At 41.4% G+C, this 21,400-nt stretch overlaps 1 protein-coding gene and 1 long non-coding RNA gene across 12 annotated transcripts in view; both read left to right on the forward strand.

Annotated features, from left to right (window-relative positions):
* The window catches only part of LOC146598839 (uncharacterized), a 186,506-nt gene that overhangs the window by 116,151 nt on the left and 48,955 nt on the right, over positions 1 to 21,400 (forward strand). The window lies entirely within an intron of this gene.
* The window catches only part of RC3H1 (ring finger and CCCH-type domains 1), a 55,188-nt gene that overhangs the window by 25,214 nt on the left and 8,574 nt on the right, over positions 1 to 21,400 (forward strand). For 2 of the 5 annotated variants that reach the window (XM_085299636.1, XM_085299638.1), the window contains exons 8-19: positions 586 to 704; positions 2,731 to 2,843; positions 6,536 to 6,817; positions 7,135 to 7,352; positions 8,964 to 9,349; positions 10,437 to 10,568; positions 11,172 to 11,324; positions 14,550 to 14,760; positions 17,432 to 17,522; positions 17,660 to 17,795; positions 19,848 to 20,018; positions 20,612 to 20,727. In XM_085299636.1, coding sequence (XP_085155762.1) covers positions 586 to 704; positions 2,731 to 2,843; positions 6,536 to 6,817; positions 7,135 to 7,352; positions 8,964 to 9,349; positions 10,437 to 10,568; positions 11,172 to 11,324; positions 14,550 to 14,760; positions 17,432 to 17,522; positions 17,660 to 17,795; positions 19,848 to 20,018; positions 20,612 to 20,727 — 2,128 coding nt within the window. The remainder of the gene's footprint in view (positions 1 to 585; positions 705 to 2,730; positions 2,844 to 6,535; positions 6,818 to 7,134; positions 7,353 to 8,963; positions 9,350 to 10,436; positions 10,569 to 11,171; positions 11,325 to 14,549; positions 14,761 to 17,431; positions 17,523 to 17,659; positions 17,796 to 19,847; positions 20,019 to 20,611; positions 20,728 to 21,400) is intronic. The other 3 variants (XM_085299639.1, XM_085299640.1, XM_085299641.1) reach the window with 2 other exon arrangements.

A 21,400-nucleotide genomic window follows, 5' to 3' on the forward strand; every position in this document is an offset into this window, starting at 1 on the left:
TTGCAAGTAGAGCTTGTTTAAGCAAAGACCCAGATGCACTTTACAGCTAAAGACAATGCAGTGTTTTCTTACCAAATCTTTTGTACTGTAACTAGTCAAGGATAAAACTTTTTGAGTGCGACACTAGTAGCTCACTTGAAGCTTCAGTGGGTGAGTCATTTGATGTCGTTTCTGTCGRTGCTGTTGAGTTGCTCCCCTGCTCTCCTTGTAGGTGCATTGTAGTTCACCCAGCAACAGCGAGTCCTTGTGAACAATATGTTCACAAGGTTGTTGGGTTAAAGATCTTGAAAGGCACTTGTAAAGCACTTTGAGGTCCTAGGTATTGCGGTAGAATGTGTAGGCATGTTGGGGGAATACCGTCTGCTGGGACAGATGGAGCAGAAGGGCAGTTTGGTCAGCTGGAAAGAGCAAGAGCCTATACTGGATTAAGACTACATRATTTTTTCACGCTGCTCTGTTAGATGATCTCAAAGTTTGTGATACTTAGGATTTCTTTGTTACCTGGTTGTGGAAAATTCTTTTTCTGCGTGTGTTTTGGGTGTGTGGTGTGGTTTTTAATAATACTGTTTCCTGTCAATGTTACAGATGCTCCACCTCCAACATGGGAACAACTGGAAAATGGGCTAGTTGCTGTGAGGACTGTGGTTCATGGATTAGTCGACTATATCCAGAATCACAGCAAGAAAGGAACAGACCAGCAACAGGTAAGAGCTAAAGCTTTTCAAAGAACTTAAATAAATAAAGGAAATGCTTGCCCCAAAGTTTTATTGGCTTGGTCTGTTAGTACAGGTTTGCTAATGTCATCCGGAGACATTTGGTTTCACAAGGAGTAGGTTTGAGGATGTCCGTGCAGTCCCATATTTGTTAAAAAAAAAAAAAAAATCTTGTTGCATTAATTTGCAGAGTTTGTTAGGATAAAAAGAAAATGATCTGATCCAGCTGCCAATTTAGGGAAATGAATAAACAGCCCTCCTGATTAGAGGCTGGGGAGAAGGCCAGGGTGCTGCCACTGATCTRTGGGAGTTTTCTTGTTTTGTCTTTAATGTGAAACATTTCAGTCAGATGGCTCTGTGTTAATGAAATGATTCTTATGCCCGTGTTTAATATTCTGTGAAGTTTTAAAGATTTGGGGAAACTTCAGATAGAAGGTACCATCCTGAGTTCTTAAAACAGTTTTTGTTTCAGAAACCAAATGATGATGCCAAACATGTATTAGCATGTCACATGGTTGTCTTATCGCGCATTCCTTTGATCTCATTTCACTGTATAGCTCAGTTGGTGTAAATGCTAGCTGCTGCTGAGAATGACAGAGCTGCCTGTCCTGCATCCCCCATCACTCCCTTGCTCTGGCGCACGTTCTCCTGGAGAGCTGGTTCAGGGAGCGGGTAGAGAGATTCTCTCTGGAGTGGGAAGAGGACCCCCACAAACAAGTAAAACCCACAAAATCAGAGTGAATTTTCGATTTACCTTTCTAGCACTCACTGATTCAGCGTGATGCCTAATGTGCACTGTCGCTGGCAAAAGAAAAAGGAGAGGGAGAATACAAGGAAAAATCGGGGTGGGAAATCTCGTGACGGTGCTAACTGTAGTGGTGGGGGAGTTGAGCTCTGGGGAGAGCATCACCCAGCGCAAGTGTGCAGTGCGAAGGTCAGAAGGGAGCATACAACCTCCTGCTACGGGAAGCAYGTGGAAAGCACATCCTTGCAGCATCAGGCATGCCCGGCTGGTGGCTGTGGCCAGCAGAGGGCTGTGGAGCTCACTACACCCGGCCTAAATCTTTTTTTCACTGCCATAGGGGGCAAAAAAAAAAAAAAAAAAAAAAAAAAAACGTAGTTTGCAGATTGGCTTCTGACAAATTCATATCTTCTGAGTTCCGTCTTGGATTTCTCAGAAAGCAAAAGTTTATTTTTGCAGACATTTCTGCAGTGGAAACTCTGGGGTGTTTCCCCTGCTGACTGATTTAGTCTTGCCATGAAACCTATAAGAAYTGGATGTCTTTGAGACCACCTCTGTCCTGTCAAAATTTGTCTAGGGTAATTAGAAAATGGGTGTACAAGTAGATGGCCAGATTGCATTGTCACAGTTTCTTTGGAGACCAAGCTCAGAACAACGCGAAAGGCGGCATATACCGTGCTAACCTGTGTAGGAATAAGATTATTCTTGCCTGTTGAAATAATTATCATATTTAAGAGGTTTTTAATCCAAGGAGGTTACAAGGGAACTCAGTGAAATTTAACTGTACRTGAAGACCAAAGGGATACTGAAGTTCCATTTTGAGCTAACAGAGTAAGGGAAAAGCAGCTCACCAGATTCAACTTTGATCACGTTTTTTTTGCATTACATTTAATGTTTGGCATGGCATACTTCTGTCTTCTGAGTAAGCATGCTGATCTTTCAGACTAAATTGATTTTTGTCCGCTTTACTGTTCCTTGAAGCATATGGCTGTGTTCCAATCAAGCTCCAGTAAGAAATTAGAATAAAAATATTCTTAAAATCTGATAGTGATGTAGTTATCAAAATACCTACTCTTGAATCTCTCCGTTCTGTTGAAAGCCCAAATGTGAACACTGTTCCTGTTGTACAGTTCAGGCTTACGTACTCTTGGGATGTTTACACTGAAGGAATATTGAGCAGTCACACATCAGTCCTTTTAGTAAGAGGATACATTCCGTCCTTGGTTAAGTGCACTTACGCTCAGGTATCTTACTTTGTTTCTTTAATCTTGTCAGCCTCCTCAGCACAGCAAGTACAAGACATATATGTGCCGAGACATGAAGCAGAGAGGAGGGTGCCCTCGAGGGGCCAGCTGCACCTTTGCACATTCACAGGAGGAGCTGGAAAAGTAAGTGCACCTCTTACAAGAGAAATCAGTCCGATCTTTGCTGCACCTTGTCCTCAGGAGTGAGTTATATCTAGGAATGGGGAGAGGAGGCACATATCTGACTTAACTGTTAAACGAGCAAGAAATAATATATATATATATATATATATATATATATATAAAAACCCCTTTGAATGGCCATCTTCAAAGTTTTGGGATTGTTCGTTCTCAAATTCGGAGCGTAAGCTTGGCTTTGTCCAGCAGTAGTGCAGCTGTGAGAGCCTGATGTTCGCACAACAAGCGTTACTTGAGATTTCAAGGGTGAGAGGGGTTTCTGATTTCCTAAGTGTGGTTAAATGAGCTGCTAGATTGCATCCATTTATGGTCATTTATTCATGTTTCTTCTCTTGATTTCATAGTCAGGTGTGCRACAGAGGCTGCTGCTGGCAGCTTTCCAGATCTGTGGATTCTCTTTGTCTTCTGTGTTGCTTGTACTATCTGGAGAGTGAGAAACCTGAGCAGAACCAGTTTTCTTTCTGCAGTGTTTGTCCTTTGGAACAGTTCAGCCTGTCCCACGTGCAGTAGTTCACAAGCAGTTACAGCTGTTGTCAGAGGGTAACAATATGGCTGTCATAACAAGTGTGCAGTAAATAAGCAGCAGATGCTGCAAATTTAGAGGCAGTACCTGGTTGTCTGAGAGCAAGGCTCTGCAATTCTGAGCGTTGGTTTGTGTTACAAAGAAGTAAAATAGATTTTAAAATATTTTTAATGTAGTTTTTTACACAATTTAACACTTCTGAATTTGTGTTTGAGCTAAAATAATTCATTGTTTCCAAGGAATAGAGTTTGTTTAAGTCAAACTCCAGAGATTTGGAAATGGCATGCAGTTGTTTTGTTTTTTCCTTAAAAATATAAAAGCTCAAAGGAAAAATATGGCTGTTCTTCAGCTGTATGGAAAAATAGGAAGAAAAAAACAGAGCACGTGATATTAGAATGACAAAGGCAGCTATTGACACTGAKAAAGAATGGGACTTTTGATACTAGTGTTGTGTGGAAACAGGGTTGTGTGGTGTGGGGTTTTTCCCTTCCTTTTGTCATGTTATTAAGATTGGTGGTGCTGCTTTGGGTGGTTGGCAAGAGGAGTGGATAAATGTTATGTCTCCTCTGAACTAGCTGTATGTATCAAGAAGGACTGTTCATCTTCTTTGCTGGGGGAAGAGCCCTATTTTATCCAGACTGGTTTGTCTGCCTGAGTAATAATTCTGTCTCGGGGTGAAGTGAGGTGACTGTTTGCTCTGTTTCAGGTTGCAGCACTTTCTGTAGGCGGTTGGAGAACTTCAAGTTTGGATTCTTCCCTGGACCTTTTTATCTCTGCTTAACTGAGTAGATATTGCATTAGTTGTTCTCCTTTTAAGTGTCTGATATCAATGATATGCATGCCAGAATATCTTACGTGAAGCTTTTCTTTGGCAGAAAATTGCTGTTGCTACTGCAGTTCCTATATATATCTTTAARCTTGTGAGGAAACTTATAGGCAAATACGTGGTGTTGCCTTAGATTTCAAATTATAATTTAGACTTGCTTGAGTAGTAGATAATTCCACCCCTGGTAAGGGACAAAGACCCAGTGTGTATGAGTGAGTATTATGGTTTTTAGATTATTTTTGTTTTGCTCCCTTGGAGACTGCCACAAGTATTCATGAAGGTATTTGGAAGAATTCAGAGGGTAGTACTGTGCAGCTTTTGTTCTTTCTAAGCATTTTACCATGAAGAATGTTACATTAACTCTGTCACCATTGGTTGAATGTGTGTTTATATATGCATGTGCGTTTGTGTGTCTCTTGGACATACTGTTGTGTCCTGCATGAACAGGCAGGAGTGCCCAGCCCTCCTCACTCTGCAGGTTGTGTGCAAGTCCTCCTAGGGTCAGTAGCCACTGGACACTGCAAGCCTAAGAGACCTGATGGGAGGGAGGTGTTGAGAAGTAATTGGCAGACAAAACATGGCAGTGGTTTGCAAGTGTCCTACTGCTGCTTTGCAGGGAGAAACTGGGCTGGTTTAGGCATTAGTGAGATTCCAGAGTGAACCAAAAGTTCAGCYTTGGGAGCTGTTACTGGCTCACTTTACTCACGGCCAAGGATTTCACTTGGCGACCTGTGTCCTGCTAAGTGCATCTGAGACTCGTGTGGCTGTTGTGAGGTGCCAAAATGACTTCTGAGCAGCATGCTTTAAAAACCATAGACTGTCTGTCCCTACTAAAGTGCTTCTGCTGTGGTAATATCCCTTCTTGTTTACTCACTATTAAAGCATTCCTAGTGATGTGCATTCTCAACACTGTGTAACTTGAATTTACAGTTTGTTTATTTGGTTAAAGTTTAATCCAGGCAGGAATTGGTGTGCTGATGAAAAACTAGGAATACAGCTCAAGAAAGATTGATCCTTCTCACCTATGAACTCTTCACACCATGGTTGAGTTTGGAAGGCACCTCTGGAGATAGTCTAGTCCAAGCTCCCCACTCAAGTAGGGTCACCAGTAGCAGGCTTCCAGGACCCTGTCTAGATGGCTTTTGAACATCTCCAAAGATGGAGACTCCACAACCTTTCTGGGTAACCTGTTCCAGTGCTGTCCATCTTAAAGATGAACAACCCAGATCTGTGTAGCAAGGTTATGTTTATTTATCTGACTCTGTTATAACAGTCTTATACTTCTTTAAAAAAGCAACCTTTTGGCCCTGTGTTGTGGTAGTAATAGTTTAATTACCCCATTTTCATTTCCTGCAATAACGTGTGTTCTCTTCTCCTCGTTAATGTCCCACTTGGCTTATTAGACATCATTAGGAGTGTTGGGTTCAACCCTTTAGAAGTCCTCTTGCGTAGGAAACAGCCTCTTGATCTGCAGTGTAAGTAGTGGAAGCACTTGGACTAACGCATACGCCCTCCCACTTGTGTCGTGATATCTCCGCTAAGGGCAGGGTATTTAGTGGAGGACCTTCAGCTCTGGAATTTGCTCTCTTTGCTGGTCCGATACCATCAGTCTGCTAATCTTTGTGGAACGCTAGGAAGCTCATGTTTGCTAAGACTTTTATCAGAGGTGGTTAGATTTTTTTCTAGGGCTACAGTGTTTTTGGAGTTTTTTTCTCTGAAACCACTTGATTTATCAAACAATGTGAATAGCGTAAGGCGCGTATTGGTGCGTATACTTAAATCTTGACAGCCTGTGTTTTAAAAGATGATACCACGTGGTACAAAAAACATGACTTATTATTGGACTAATGGTGCAAAAGGAAATCTTTTCATCATCTCTTCTTTCCCTTTTAGTTTTTCTACTGTTAGTCTAGTCTGAATAAAATAGTTGTACAGTTTGTGATTCTTACTGGTGTGTAGGTATGTTTTTTGTTTGTTTTTTGTTTTTCTTCCCTGTAGTTGTCTTGGTACATGTACAGGAAATAAAGTTTTAAATTTCCAGTGGGAAGCCTAATTCTGACTACTTGGTGTACTTTGTCATTAACAGTCATCCTTAGTGTGACAGGTATTTGTTCTTCTAATTGAAACATTTATCAACAGTTCAAATATTGGCAATACATTTCTCACAAATCTATAGGAAACGTGAATTAAAGCTTTCAGTAGCATCTGTGTTTTTTTAAAAAACAAACTTGAAATTTTATTTAGTTTTTTTTTATTTCAATTTTTGGCATATGATTTCTTTTTCTGAAGATTTCGTAAAATGAACAAACGTCTGGTTCCCCGAAGACCGCTGAGTGCCTCCTTGGGCCAGCTGAATGAGGTGGGCCTGCCTTCAGGAGCTATCCTCTCGGATGAAGGGGGAGTGGACTTGCCCAGTAGGAAAACCTCTGCTCTGCCAAATGGAATTGTGTCAACAGGCAGCACCGTGACGCAGCTCATTTCCCGAGGGACTGACTCCAGCTACGAAACCACTCTGAAGCCAGGGAAGATGGACCATCTGAGTAGCAGTGCCCCTGGATCCCCTCCTGACTTGTACGGGTCTTCCTAACTGTTGTTCAAAGCATCACGTGTGTAAATGTGCAGTAGAAAAAAAGTAAACCTAGAATTCTAGAAAAACTCTAAAACCTACAACTCTAGAAAGGAAACAGAACGGGGTTGGTTTTGTTTCATAGTGATTAAATGATGAAATAGAAAACTAAAGCTAAATTAAAGCTTGACTTCCTGGTTTATTTATTTAATTGGAGGTGTTGCAAGTCTTCAAAAAGTGGAATGTAGGCAAAAAACAGTGTTTTAAATTATAGTAAACTRCATCATATCTTAACAGGCAATGCTGTCTTTCTGCTCTTTAGGCTGGAACCTGTCCCCAAGAGCTCTATTTCTGCTTTACCGGTGAACCCTCATCCTGTGCCCACTCGGGCACCAACAGATCTGCCTTCAGTGTCTGTCACGAAGCAGTTGCAAATGGTACCACGAGGCTCTCAACTATATAATACTCAGCAAGCAGATATTTTTTATCAAGATCCTAGAGGAGCTGCCCCTCCGTTTGAGCCAGCACCCTATCAGCAAGGTAGGTTTGAGGCCAAGCTCTCTATTGTCCTGGATTTCGATAGTGATTTTGTTGTTTCTGCCCACCTTGATGTTTACTTTGGCCCTTATATTGGTGTTTACTTACATACATTAATGCCTATAGTCCGGGGGTATTGTGTAATAAAATGGGGAATTGGAATTGTGTAATAAAATGGGAATTTGGAATTGTGTAACAAAATGGGAAATTGGCATATCAGGGTGTTGTACAGGTATACTTCAGCCCGTAATGCAGAACATGTGTTGCCAGAGGTGGTGAGCTGCATGCTGACAGGTTTATGTCTTGACTGAGGACTCTGTTTTCACTTGTGTTAGAGGATTGTACTCATCCAGTAAACCCTTCCTCTTTAATTCTTTCAAAAAGTAGACTAGATCAGAGATTGTAAATGTGGGAAATCGGTTTGACTCAATTTTTCAATTATTTAACTCAGTTTAGCTCAGAATGGAAATAATGCTTAACCAGCAGAGGGGTTTATGCTTGAGGGGTAAAAGTACTTAATGTCCTTAATGAGAAGTGTATCAGTATTTCAGCAATGTCTGTGTATTCATGTGATGGATAGAGACAATTAAAACATAAGGGCTAGGCACCAAAAAATGGAGATTGGGCATGATTTGTATCGTGTAGCATAATGTGGGAGAGAACTGAAATAAAATGAAATTAGTGTGAAAGGGAAAGAAGTGGAAAGGAGAAGAAAATGTTCTAGAGGGAGGAGGAGACTTTTTGAGAAAACTGTGGAACATTCTGAAGAAACAACTTTGATCTTTGTATACAAAGGGAGATCTGAGCTGTCCACAATGTTATRCATTTATCATTAATAATGTACACATGTCTGTGCATGTTTTCAGATTATCCAAAAATAGCACATAAATTACTGAAACCTCCAAGTAAAAGTAGGAGGTGTGGCTCTAGAAATCTTTGATGCTTCACAGTACCGAAGCTGCTTTTTTTTTTTCTCTCTTTAAATACTGTTCAAGAGGTAGAACAAATCTTTTGATGTCTTCAAATTGTCGTTAATCTGTGTCTCTTTATGCAGGGGGTGGCTCTGGTATAATGGGGAAAACTGAATTTTAATTGCATGGACAAAGATGTACAGGCTAATCTTGCCTATTCCTTTAGGTCTTGTCTAGCCAAAAACATTCATGTCAACCTGAAGGGACATTCTAGTGATTTCCCACCCCCCACACCCCCGGTGTGCTAGCAAGTCTTTCTTTTTTGGCCTATAGCAAATAGGACAAATAGTCATTCTTTTTGGCCTGTGCATGATCCAAGTGAAATAGAGTAAAGCAGTACTTGTCAGGCATTTGTGGCAGGCTCAGTCTTGCCTCTTTTCCTCCAGGTATTCTGATCTTTGCTCCTTTTTAGTATCTGGTTTAGTTAATTAAAGAGCGTTCCTTGGCTTTAGATCCACCTATTGCTGCTTCAAGATTTACTTTGGTTAACTTTTCAGTAGAAATAGCAGTTAGGCAACGGGGACAAACAATAAATGTGATGCTTTTCATGATGCTTGTAGACTGGAACAATATACCTTTGTGAACAGTTGTCATAATCAGTTTCTGCATCTTGTTTATTGTTTTTACTCTTGCTTAATTTCAGGAGTTTACTATCCTACTCAGTCTTCTCAGTGCATGTCTCGCTTTGTGCGACCTCCTCCATCAGCTCCTGAACCTGGTCCWCCTTATTTAGACCATTACCCGGCTTACCTTCAGGATCGTGTGGTGAGCCCGCAGTACACACAGCCGCAGCAGTATCCTCCTATGGGACAGCCCATATACCCACCGCACTATGACAGCCGTCGCGTGTATCCCCCTGTCCAGCCGTATCAGCAAGAGGAGATTGTCCGAGGAAACCCGGTACCCATCGAAATTCCACAGGCAGCTGTGCCCTCCTACGTACCTGAATCCAGGGACAGATACCAGCAAATGGAGGGTTATTGCCAGGTGGCTCCACATCTCAGTCAGATCAGACCTTCGTGCCACAGAGTACGGCTTTCATGTTGTATTTTTGTAGTTACTCTTGAGAGAGAAAATGTAAATTACTTGAGGAAATTGAATGTTTCTGCACTAAGGTGGTGATGTTTTTGTGAGCAACTGGAAGTGTTGAACTTTAAGAAGGGGTACATTTGACTGAGCTGACCAAAAACTGGAAAACAATTTAGTTACTGCTGAACTCAGCATTTGTAGTGACATTAACTAGTAAAAGAGCAAGCAGTGGCTTACYGCTTGAAGTAGCGAAATGTGATAAAGTCTCTGCTTGGACAAGCCTGGGCCATATTAGACCATCCACTGCTGGAAAAGGCTGCACTCTTCCTAGTGCAGATTAAATATAATGTGTGCAAATGGTAATATGTGCATTCCTGTGTGGCCCATCCTTAACGGACCATCTCCGCATCTAAGTGCATGTGTATGTGTATCTATTTTTTTTGCAAGCACATACTCCTTGATAAAGGAACAAGAATTTCTACTCTTTCAAATTTTCCGTACTTGGAGATTGCTAATTGGAGAGTCATCACAGGAAGAGTTGAAACGTGTTTCAGTAAATCATCAGCTGGAAATAGGTGCTTAGACTTACCTAGCTGGTGTTCAGATTAAAGGCTTTGAATCAAATTGCTGAGTCCTAGGAAACTTCTTTTTTTTGTTACTGATTTCTCTAATTTAGCTTATAACCTCATCAGTTTTAACATATTTTTGGCAGGTTTAATTCTATGGTGAAATATATCCAAACTAACTAAGGCTGGATTATGGTTGGTAAAGTGCTACCCTGTTGTTGTCATATGACTGAAAAGGGGACTTGCCATGCTGGAACACAYATATTATTCCAGTGGCAACTTTGCCTTATTGGAACAGATAGTCATGTTAAGCTACCTGTAAGTTAAGACTAATGATTTTAAAGTTGAGAACACTGGGTTAGTTCAGTATCTAATATTTTTTGCCTAAAAATTGTGTTCTCTGCCTTTGGGGGATTCTTGAACTGACAGTTCAGGCAGTGTAGGAACACTGGTAGTTTCTATATGAAACTGAKTGATTTTAACCTCAGGGGCTTTGTAACACGTTTCTGTCTTCGTCTCAGCCTCATCCCAGCCTGGATGAACTTCACCGTCGAAGGAAAGAGATCATGGCCCAACTAGAGGAGAGGAAGGTGATTTCTCCCCCTCCTTTTGCACCTTCACCAACCTTGCCTCATACTTTCCATTCAGAGGAGGTAAGCATATTTTGACAGAGTTTTGACTGGCTAGCATTGTTGGAAAATAGAGATTGCACATGTTGGCAGGTGAAGATGACAAAGTTAGAGCAGCACATAGTGATGGCAAATTCTTCAGGAAGATTTTTGTGCTTCCTTATTGGAGAAACTCCTTACAGTGTAATCTGTAATCTCTCAAGTTGGTTTTCTGATCTGCTGCTGGTCTCAAGCTATCTGGTTTTGGTGCAACCAGGTGCTAGCTTGAGCCATTATTAATAGAAATATTCAATCTTTCCAGTCACTGGACTTGTTTCATTTACTCCTGATATGGTTACAGTTAACTAACAGCTTGATCGAAATCTGCTTTTTTCAACCAAGGTCAAAAATATCACTTTCCTACTGGCCAAGTGAACAGTCAGCACTGGGAGTATAGCCAGGTGATCAGAATTTCACACATTTTATGCTTGCTGTGGCCTACCTCTAGATAGTGGTGTATTCAATAAAAAAAAAAAAAAAAAGTAATTCTGGTGTTGGTTTTCAAGTTAGCTGCTGCTGAACTAAAATAGTGGCTGTGGAGTTGCTCCTTCCCCTCACTTACGGAACCAGATATTTGTTTTTGTACAGTACTTGGACGAAGACCTGAAGGTAGCTGGGAAATACAAAGGCAACGACTATAGCCAGTACTCTCCTTGGTCGTGTGACACCATCGGCTCCTACATTGGAACCAAAGATGCAAAACCCAAAGATGTTGTGGCAGCAAGGAGTGTGGAGATGGCGGTACGTAGGGGAACAAAGAAGGAAAAGTTTATATTTGTGGGGCTTGGAAAGGACTGATTTGCTCTCCAGGATGATAGTAGTGCTTGTATTTCAGCACGAAAGTGTGTTGCCCTCAAAGATGGGCATTTGCAGGTGTACAGAATGCTCTGCTTTCCAACTTACTAATAATCCTACATCTGTGTAGCTGTTTTTTTTTTTTGTTTGTTTGTTTTTTCTTTTGATTCTGGATATAGATCCACACTAACCACTCTGCTCTAAAGCCACAGACAGCAAGATGGGTTTTGCCATGATTTTCTTTAGACTTGAAATAAATAAAAAAAGGACTTTTTACTGGTAGTTTGTTAATTCTTCTGGGGGGGGGCGGGGTTGGGAGGGGAAGGAGGGAGAAGCTTCTCCTGTCAGAGGGAGATGCCCTTACTGACTTAAGTTTCTCCCATTAATTCTTTTCATGGTGATTGCAACCACTGTTAAGAGTGTTTGATTAGCTTTCACGTGAAGGTTAGGGGTTTGTTTTTTTAATTTATGATCATGAGAATGCTCAAAACTTGAATGAAACTTTTGAGAAAAGCATGATAACAGATGCCCAGTAACGTGATACTAGACTGATTCCTCTTGAGAGCAATTTTTGAYTCTCCTTCGATGTGCACATGGAGTCCCACACCAAAGTGTGGACTGCATGTGTGTCAGTGTGGACTTTCTAGTGTCCAGGAGTGCTCTTATTCTATGTTGCTGCATTTTGACTAGGTCAGCTTTGCAAAAAGAGGAGACTGCTGGGGTATCATTACTGGGAGTCGTAAGTGTAGGTAAAAGGAATAAATATGCTTATGAAATACCACCACTATTCTGTTTGCTCCTTCAGAATGTGAAGTGTGCTGGTAGCCTGTGCAAGTAGAAGTACATGTTTCTAGAGACATTCGTTCTGTGTGAGGGATGATTTTTACAGAGGTGCTTTTATTTTTCTCCCTCACTTCCCATCCACGTTTTTGCTGTCATGATGGTCTCTCTTTGGCAAAAGCCCGAGGGGACTTGGGCGCGAGCAGAGGGGGACGAAGGTGGATTTCTTTTCTCATTCCTCCGTACTCATTCTTCTGTTCTCTGCTTCTTCCGCTAGGACAGGTGCTTACCTATTGCAACCACTTAACTAAATCATAGGATTTTTCTGTCCAGCTTCTCCTCCTCATTGCACACAAGCAGGCTTCCTCGTTTCCCCCCTCTGTTTTATTGGAATTAAACGCAGCTGATTTCTGTCCACTGAATAGCTTTCCTGCCAGGTCTCAAAGGAGRTGCATGAAATAGGAGCAAGAACGAGGCTTCCTCCCAGAAAAAGCAAAGCAACAAAATGCTGAAAAAGCATTTCATATGCAGCTTTGGAAAGTGGTTCAGTTCTATTTATCTGTCTGCGCTCTATCCTACACAACACGTTTGCCRTGAGTAATAACACTTCCACATTCAGCCTTGAGGAAGTGTCGAGACTATATGTGGAATTGGCTATTGCTGTCCAAGTGGGACATCCAGGAATTTAGGGAACCAGCAGACAAGTCTTAAGTGTTTCATCCATGCTGCTAAAAAGCTGTACAAAAAAACCTGGTACTCAGTTAAGAGAGGTAATATGGTACCCAGAAGATGCCTCTCTTGGAGCTGGAGAAAAAGCCTCTTTTTTCATAGATCATAGACCTCTGCTGCTGTTTAGTTTTTGTTGCCTCCCAGGAATAAATTTTTGTGAGACATTCTTCACAGATGGCAAATGAATTCATTCTTCCTTTCCATTGCTCATATGAGATTCCCTTTTTTTATGAATAAGAGTAGTATCATTTGAGAGTGCATAACCCTGGAGTTCATGAAAATGATTTAAAAAAAAAAAAAAGAGTGGATGCTGTCAACTTCAGCATGTTAAATTTCTTGAGTTTAGTTTCCTGCTCAGCTGTAACTTCTGTTTTCACCCCCTTATTCCTGTTTAGCTTGCTTTTCTTGTTGGCAATTATTATCCTTACTAAAAGCTTGTACAGAGTTTTGATTTGGACTCTGCAGATGTTATTTTTAAACATTTAGACAGTGCTTTTTATGTAGTAGCCCCGCTTGTTCTTTTTGCCATATGTTACTCTCTGCTACTATTTGACTTCTTTTAGCAAGGTGTAACTGAATTTTGTTAATTCTTAGTGTTACATTTGCTGACAGCCAATAAATAAATTAATCAAATACTAAAGCTATCTTGTTACTGGCTGTCAATATCCATTTGTTATTGACTCTTTTTATTTCTAAACTCTTCTTGTGTTTGTGTGGATATAGTGATTGTTCCTGTATTTAAGTCTGAAACATTCTCTATTTTTTTTTCTTTTTTGGGGTAGCTTTTTTTTCCCCCCCCCTTAATTTATAGAAACAACCGTTTGACTCCTATTTGGAAGTTCCTCAATCTGGATGACTTCTGCAGTTATTTCCCTAACTTTAACAAAGCCTTTTTTTTTAATTTTCTTTTAAAATGAAAATCTCTAGGGCAATCTGCTTCTTCTAAGTAAGTTCAACCAAGCTGACTTATACTTGCTAACTCAAACTTGTTTCCTGTGCACCTCTYTACATTTTGCCAAGAAGTCATAAAGGAAATTACTATAGTTATGGGATAGATAACATCTCATTTGCTCATATACTGACTCTCTAAACTTTCAGAGTTTGAGGCTGAGCTAGAAACTAGGATGAATTGTATTACTACTTAAAGAAAAATCTGACTGTGGAAAGATGTACAAGATACGTTAATTAAGTACTATACTAAGTAATTCCCATACAAGTCATCTGCAGTCTGTTAGGCCATAACTTCTAGGTTTCAGAGGAATTGCCTTTGGACTTTAGAAGGAGGATGTATTCCTCGTTGCCTACTGATCTTTGACTTTATTTTGGAGTTTTTCCCCTTCTGTCTCATGTTTCTGTGTCCTAATTTGTTTTTAGCTGCTGCTGCTTTAACTTGGTGTGGTAGCAATTAATCATGCGCTATCTCACAGTGGTGCTAGCAGCAGCCCTCTCACTAAGGTGGACCATTAAAGAGGCTTTGGCTCTTAACAGTGGAGTTAGTTATGAACTACGGAGCAGGAAGACTTGTAGAAAGACGAAGAGAATCATACATAAAAGACCTGTCAGTATTGGTTCTCTATCAATGTTGGYTCCAGCTTATCCTAAGAATGTGTTCTTGTTCTCTTCTGATTTAGTTCTTGATTGCCTTTTCCCTCTCTTGTCTAGAACGTAGATAGTAAAGCTATGCGTGACCAGCGATTAGACATGCAGAGAAGAGCAGCAGAGACTGGTGATGATGACCTCATTCCGTTTGGAGACCTACCAACTATATCGAGATTTGGGGCTATCTCTCGTACTTCCAAAGCGATGTACCAGAATTCTGGTCCCATGCAGGCCATGGCGGTTCAGGGAGCTTCCACCAAATCTATCATTTCAGGTATGATGCATGTTCCTGAGTGTTGCAGGTTCTCGTTTTCTTTAGTATTATAGCACAAGCCCCTGCAAAAAYTTGTTTCTTTAGTCAAAAATATAGATGAGATATATGCTATGCCACCAAAACGRCTCTAGGCTTGTGGGAGATCAGGAAGCCCCAAGAAAAGGGCTGCCACTGCTTCCTGTTCCGAAGAAAGATTTGTGCTCATATTCTGCATGTGTTGATGCTGATTTGTGTTGTTCTGGAAAAGTAATTTTATTCTGCTAGTCCCTCTGAGATAAGGCTTTTCTGGATTTTTACTACAGTAAATTCAATAGAATTACTGCTTTTTCAACTATAAAATAGCAGARCATCATAAGTACTGTACTGCACTCAGTTTATAAGTAGCTGTTCCTGCAGTTTTAATGCAACCATTGTTTTAATTATTGTCAAGCAAAACCAATAAACTGGGAATAGTTAATGTTCTACAGTAGTTGTGACKATAGTATGACTGCACATCTAATTCCAAAAGCTGGCCTCTTTCTTAAGGTGTACTGAGTAAGCAGGTTGATGCTCAAGATCATCTCCAAGCTCAAGAATGTTTCATCCTGACAAGCAGGAATTCAAGCAAAGGTAGTAGGAGGCTTGTGTGGATCAAGTTGCTCCTGACTGAACTCAAATATAAAAAGGAAGTRTACTAAGAGGTGGAAGCAGGAACAGAAGATTCAGAAGTAATATAGRGACACTGTCTAAGAATGTCAGGATGGGGTTAGGAAAGTCAAAACTACTTGAAGCTGAATGTGGTGAGGGACCACATGTGGTGAGGCAACGAGAAAGGCTTCTACAAGTATATAAACAGCAAAAATTAGGTTAAGGAAAATGTGGATCTGCTGCTAAATGGAGCAAGGTCCCGGTGACAAAGGACATGGAAAAAGCCAAAATACTTGATGCCTTGTTCGCCTCAGTCTTTACTGGTAAGATCATTCTCCAGATATTCTAAGCCCCTGAGACCTCAGGGAAGGTCYGAAGCAACAAAGATCCAYGCTCAGTGGAGGAGGATTAAGGCAGGGAGCATTTAAACTGACCATACACAAGACTGTGGGCCCTGGTCGAATGCCCCTGCAAGTGCTGAGGGAACTGACTGATGTCACTGCAAAGCCACTTCCGATTCTTTTGCAAGGGCATGGTAATTGAGAGAGGTTCATGAGGACTGGAAGAAAGCAATTGTCACCCCTGTCTTTCAGAAGGGCAAGAAGAARGATCCAAGGACCTGCAAGCTAGTCAGCCTCACCTCAGTCCCTGGCAAGCTGATGGAGCAACTAATCCTGGAATAAATTTCCAGACGCATGAGGGACGAGAAGGTGAACAGGAATAGAAAGCGTGGATTTACAAAGGGAAAATCATGCTCAACCAACCTCATAGCCTTCTACAATGAGATGACTGACTTGGTGGATGAGGGGAGGATATTGTTTACCTTGACTGTGCTAAGGCTTTTGACACTGTCTCCTATAACATTCTTGTAGACAAGCTGATGAATTCTAGGCTAGATGAACAGATGGTGAGGTGGGTTGAAAGCTGGCTGAACTGCCAGGTTGGAAGGGTTGTGATCAGCAGTACAAATTTCAGCTGGAGGCCAGTCACTTGTGGTGTCTTCCGGTGGTCAATCCTGAGGCCTGTACTGTTCAGTCTGTTTATTAATGACCTGGACAATGGGACCGAGTGTATCATCTGCAAGCTTGCTGAGGGCGCAAGACTGGGGGGAGTGGCTGATAAACCAGAGGGCTGTGCTGCCATTYAGAGACCTCAACAGGCTGGAGAAACAGGCAGAGAGRAACCTCATGAAGATTAACAGAGGGAAGTGTAGAGTCCTGTACTGGGGTTTGCAGAGAAGGACCAGAAGGTCCTGATGGGCACATTGAAAACAAGCCAGTGAAGTGCCCTTGCATTAAAGACCAGCAGTGGTATACTGGGCTGCATTAGGCAGAGTATTGCCAGCTGGTAGAGGAGAATGACCACCTTCCTCAATCACAACTGGTGAGGCCACATGTGGTGTCCTGATTCCAGTGCTGGGCTCTGCCATACGGGAAAGGCATGGATGTACTGGTCCAGCAAGGGACCACAAAGATGATTAAGGGCTTGGAGCATCCCTCACGTCAGGAGGCTGAGAGAGACGGGACTATTTAGCCTGGAGAAGAGGAGGCTTCAGGGTGATCTTACCAGTATCAGTAAGCCTCCTGAGAGGATAAAAAGACGACAGAGCTGACTCTTCTCAGTTCAGTGGTGCAGAGTGACAGGATGAAAGGTACCAGACACAAACAAACACAGGAAATTCTGTCCAAACATAAGAAAAACGGTTTTTTTTTTTTAAACTGTGAAGGTGGTTGAATATTGGAACAGATTACTTGGAGAGGTTGTAAAGTTTTTGTGTTTTTTATTTATTTTTGTTTTCCTTCCCTGAGAAATGCTCTAGCAGATCTAATTGGACGTGCAGGAAGAGTTGTGCATTATGCCCGTGCAGTCAGTACTTTTTTTTTTTCCTCATTTCAGCAGAAGAAACACTAGACTTCCTTACTCTTAAAGAGATCTGATCTACCTGGTTATTTTTTAATGTGTGTCCAGTTCTGTGTAATGCTTGAATTACTTAAAGGATTGTTCTGTAGCATTGCAACATCATTTTCTCTCTGTTCCCTGGCAGACTACAGTCCTTATGGAACTCATGGTGGCTGGGGAGGCTCTCCATACTCTCCTCATCAAAATATACCTTCTCAGGGACGTTTCAATGACAGGTAGGAATGTTTGCRGGGTTTTTTGTTTTCTTTCCCTTTCTCTAGATTTTCTTCTTGTCTAGTTCCTTCTTTGCCAAAATGATTGAAACCTTTTGGAGATAATGTCTTTACTTGTGATTCCTTTTCTGATCCCAAAGGGAAAGRCTGTCCATGTCAGATGTGGCTGGTCATGGAAAACAGTTACCCTCAGCTGAGCGGGAGCAGCAGCTACGGATGGAGCTTCAGCAAGTAGACCATCAGATTAGCCAGCAGACACAAATGAGAGGACTAGAGGTTGGTACAGATGTCTTGAAAGAGTGGTGAAAGATAGGGAGAGAGACGAAACTAGCAAAGCCACCTTTTGTATGGCGGTGATTCTTCTATGTAATGCAGTTTAGTAACAGCTCTTAATTCTGTGATGCAGAGCATCAGGACTATGACAGAGGTGTAAACCTTTGTATTTAGCAGCAGAAACTTCCCTGCACTTCAAGTTAAACAAACCAACACCGTGGTTCTATATGTGCTGTGTGCTCATTCATGCTTGCTTGCTTTCTCTCTCTCTTTYTTTTCACCCGTAAACTCAGAGGCAGACTTTCTTGGGGTAGATATAATCTGTTCATCTTGGCTTTAGTGCCTCTGAAAATGTCTGATATTATGTTCACGAAGCTAAGGCCTTCGTCCRTGTCATGTTTGGCTTTGTTGTGCCCTTTTCTTTCCAAGTAGCACAAGCCGTAAGTATTAAGCAAGTAGATATTAAAGATATTCAGCTTGACTACCTCGACAACCATTCAGGTTAATGTTTTCCTGGAAAGAATTGGTATAAATAGTGAAAAGCAGCTTCTACTGAAGCTGTGGTTATCTGAGAACCTGTGTTATAAAGGAGAGGATGTTGCAGATTTGTTCTAAGAGCTTGCAATTTATAAATGGCAACAGCAATCGCAAGTAGTATGCATTTGTATTACTTGAAGCATAACTTGTGTCCTTGTTTGGGAATGAGAAGAAACTGTTTTAAATTTTGCATGTCTGCCTTTGCCATAATGGAGGAGTATTGGAAAGTTTCAAAACCCTTCAGTGGCCTGCCTCTCCTGCTTATTATCACTGTGATTGTGTCAGTGTTAAACCTCATATAGTTGAGTTTTGAACCTTGATTTAGCATTATTTGAATCTGTTAAAGCTAAGCAGTTGTTTTGAAAAACAGCTTTGAATTTAGCTCTTGTGTTCAAAGACAGAGCTAAATACTTAAAATCCGTACGGCTTTGTTAATTTAGCTACTACAGTGTTGTTGTGATTGCATAAATCAAAATTTGAGCATAAAGAATTGTATTCTTTTGTTTCTTCTCAACCAGCTAAGCGTTTGTACTTTCAGACCAACTAGACATTCTGACTGTGGGAAGTAGCGGACAGTGTGTACTCTGTGTTTCAATGTACAGCTTGCGTATTCTTACATGTGGGACTGATTCCTAGACATTACTAGCTTTCTGGAGTGGCTGATGTGGTTACCATAAAGCTCCTCTCTGTTTGCTGCTCCCAGAGCAGACAGTTGAAGCACTCACGCATTGAGTTCCTAAACTGCCGTGGGTTACAGCCTGCTGTATTTTGAAGAACTTAAGTTGATGTTAGTTTGCTTTAATACATCAAATGTGTAAACTGAATGAGGTCAGGAGCTGAGCTGACTCCTTATTTCTGCAGCAGGGGCAATAATCTCACAGAGAGATTGAGTCAGATAGAAAGAGCCAAAAGCTTGTCAGCAAGCCCAMTTTAATCCATCAGCGTTTGAGGGTTAATGCTCAAACTTTGGCAACTCGCAGGCACTGCTGTTGCTGTAGTCCACTGAGCCTCTCTGTTCCTGTGCTTCCTGATCTGGGTCAGTGGAGAGCTGCATATTGATGTCCACATCTCTCAGGATGTCTTATACAAGTTGTAATGATACTGAATTATATTGTAGAGATTTGATGAGTTCTGCTACCGTGAAACTCTTTCTAATTTCCAGGCAGTGGATTTGCTTATCTGCCATTAACTTTTGTTCAGCAAATAGCTCACAAAAAAGAATGGTGTTTTTGTTGATGTACCTTGCCTTAATTTTGAGAAGGGAGAGGTCTGTAGGGAAAAGCCATGCAAATTTGTTGCAGTAGAGTATTTAACACTGATTATTAAAGACTTTTGGTTGCATGCAAGAGAAGCATTTGCAATTGCATTGGAAATTATTTCTGTTGAGATCTTGTTAAGCAAKGAGGGAGAAGGCCTTGGTTTTGCAAATCGGCAATACTCCAGACTTATGGCTTAGTGCCCTTTTAGTGCTTGGTGTTGTGTGCTCAGTTGTGTATGTGCTTGGCTTTATGCATTTAGGCTGTTAGTAACAGGCTGCTGTTGCAGAGGGAGGCGACTACCCTGGCAGGCCAACCACAGCCCCCACCCCCACCTCCCAAGTGGCCTGGGATGATCTCAAGTGAACAACTGAGCTTGGAGCTACACCAGGTGGAAAGGGAAATTGGGAAGAGAACCCGTGAGCTGAGCATGGTGAGTGCCATGGGGCTGGGAGGCAGAGAGGTGGAGTGGAGAGCTGTGTAGCTGGCTGCAGCCGTCTCACCCTGACAGAAAGACTCTCTGCTGGATAACTGCAGCTGGAGTTATCCATTTCCCTCTTCACCGATTTATTCATCAAAACTTCCAGAGAAGCTTCATGATTCTTCTGTAGGAAGAATTTGAATTCTAGCCACTTTAAAATGCTCTGCTGTTATTTTACAGCCCTTTAACAAATCCAGCATCACCTTTATTTTTAAAAACTGAGTTGTCTCCTAGGTCACTGTGCCATGGATTCTATCAATAGCTTTAACACAGAAAACATTTTCTCTCGGGGCAGTGTTCAGTAGTCTATGTGCTATTACAGTCTCTGGTCTCTGCTTGTTGTTACAAGAACCATTCCTTCCTTTCAGGAAACACTGCATCCTGAGAGGATGAACATACCTTACTGAGACTCTTTCCTTGCCTCATGGCTTTTGTGGGCTACATTGTATAACTCCAGTTTACAGGCCTTCATCACTGGTCTCAAGGAACAAAGTTCCAGATTCTTAGTACAGTGTTGAAGAATTTTTTTTCCCTTTTCTCTACAGGAGAGCCAGTCTTCACTGGATATGAAAAACAAACTGGGCACCACTAAACAGACAGAAAATGGACAATTAGAACCGCAAAGCAAGGTTCCAGCTGAGGACCTCGCACTGACATTCAGGTAATATTGAGGAGTTCCTCATGGTTCTTCCCAACTTGTTTCATGTGCTGGAGAATAACAGAATCAGGGTGGCTCACTGGCGTATGARTAATACCCCTTGTTTCAAGTTTTTTTTCCTGTGGAAAGAAGGTACCCCTTGCTTCAGATTTTCTTCTGTGGAAGCATCTATTAGGAAAAGATTTTATAAAGCAAGTTTTTATAGTGCAAGCATGAATTAGGGATAAAATCTAGCTAAGTAGGGGAGTGGAATGGGYCTGTGTCTCAATTAATGGAACAGAAGAACTGTCATACTTGCCAGATCAAAAGTCTGTCTAGCCAATGCTCGATGATTAGTAGGGAAGAACAGAAGAAATACAATGACTAGAAGAGAGATTGTTGTTGTAGTTTCAAAGAAAAGTAACATCACAAATGCGAGAGKGAAAACTACTCCACCTTACTAATGACTGATGTGGATGTTGCCTGGGAGGGTGTGAAGCTTGGAAGAAAGTTCATTTTTATTAGGAGGCAGAGACTTTTCATCCTGTAGGTGTTTGGATGGGTTTAAACTTGCATTTAAGAAAGCGAATTGAAATAAGCTATTGACTGGGAATGCTGGTAGTCTGCACAGCAACCACTGTAGSATGCCTACAAGCATCTGCTAATACTCAGGTTAGCGTTTTAACAGGAAGGCTCA

Source organism: Rhea americana, unplaced genomic scaffold (assembly GCF_003343005.1).
Source record: "Rhea americana isolate MKP2758 unplaced genomic scaffold, rheAme1 scaffold_151, whole genome shotgun sequence".
NCBI classification, from domain to species: Eukaryota; Metazoa; Chordata; class Aves; order Rheiformes; family Rheidae; genus Rhea; species Rhea americana.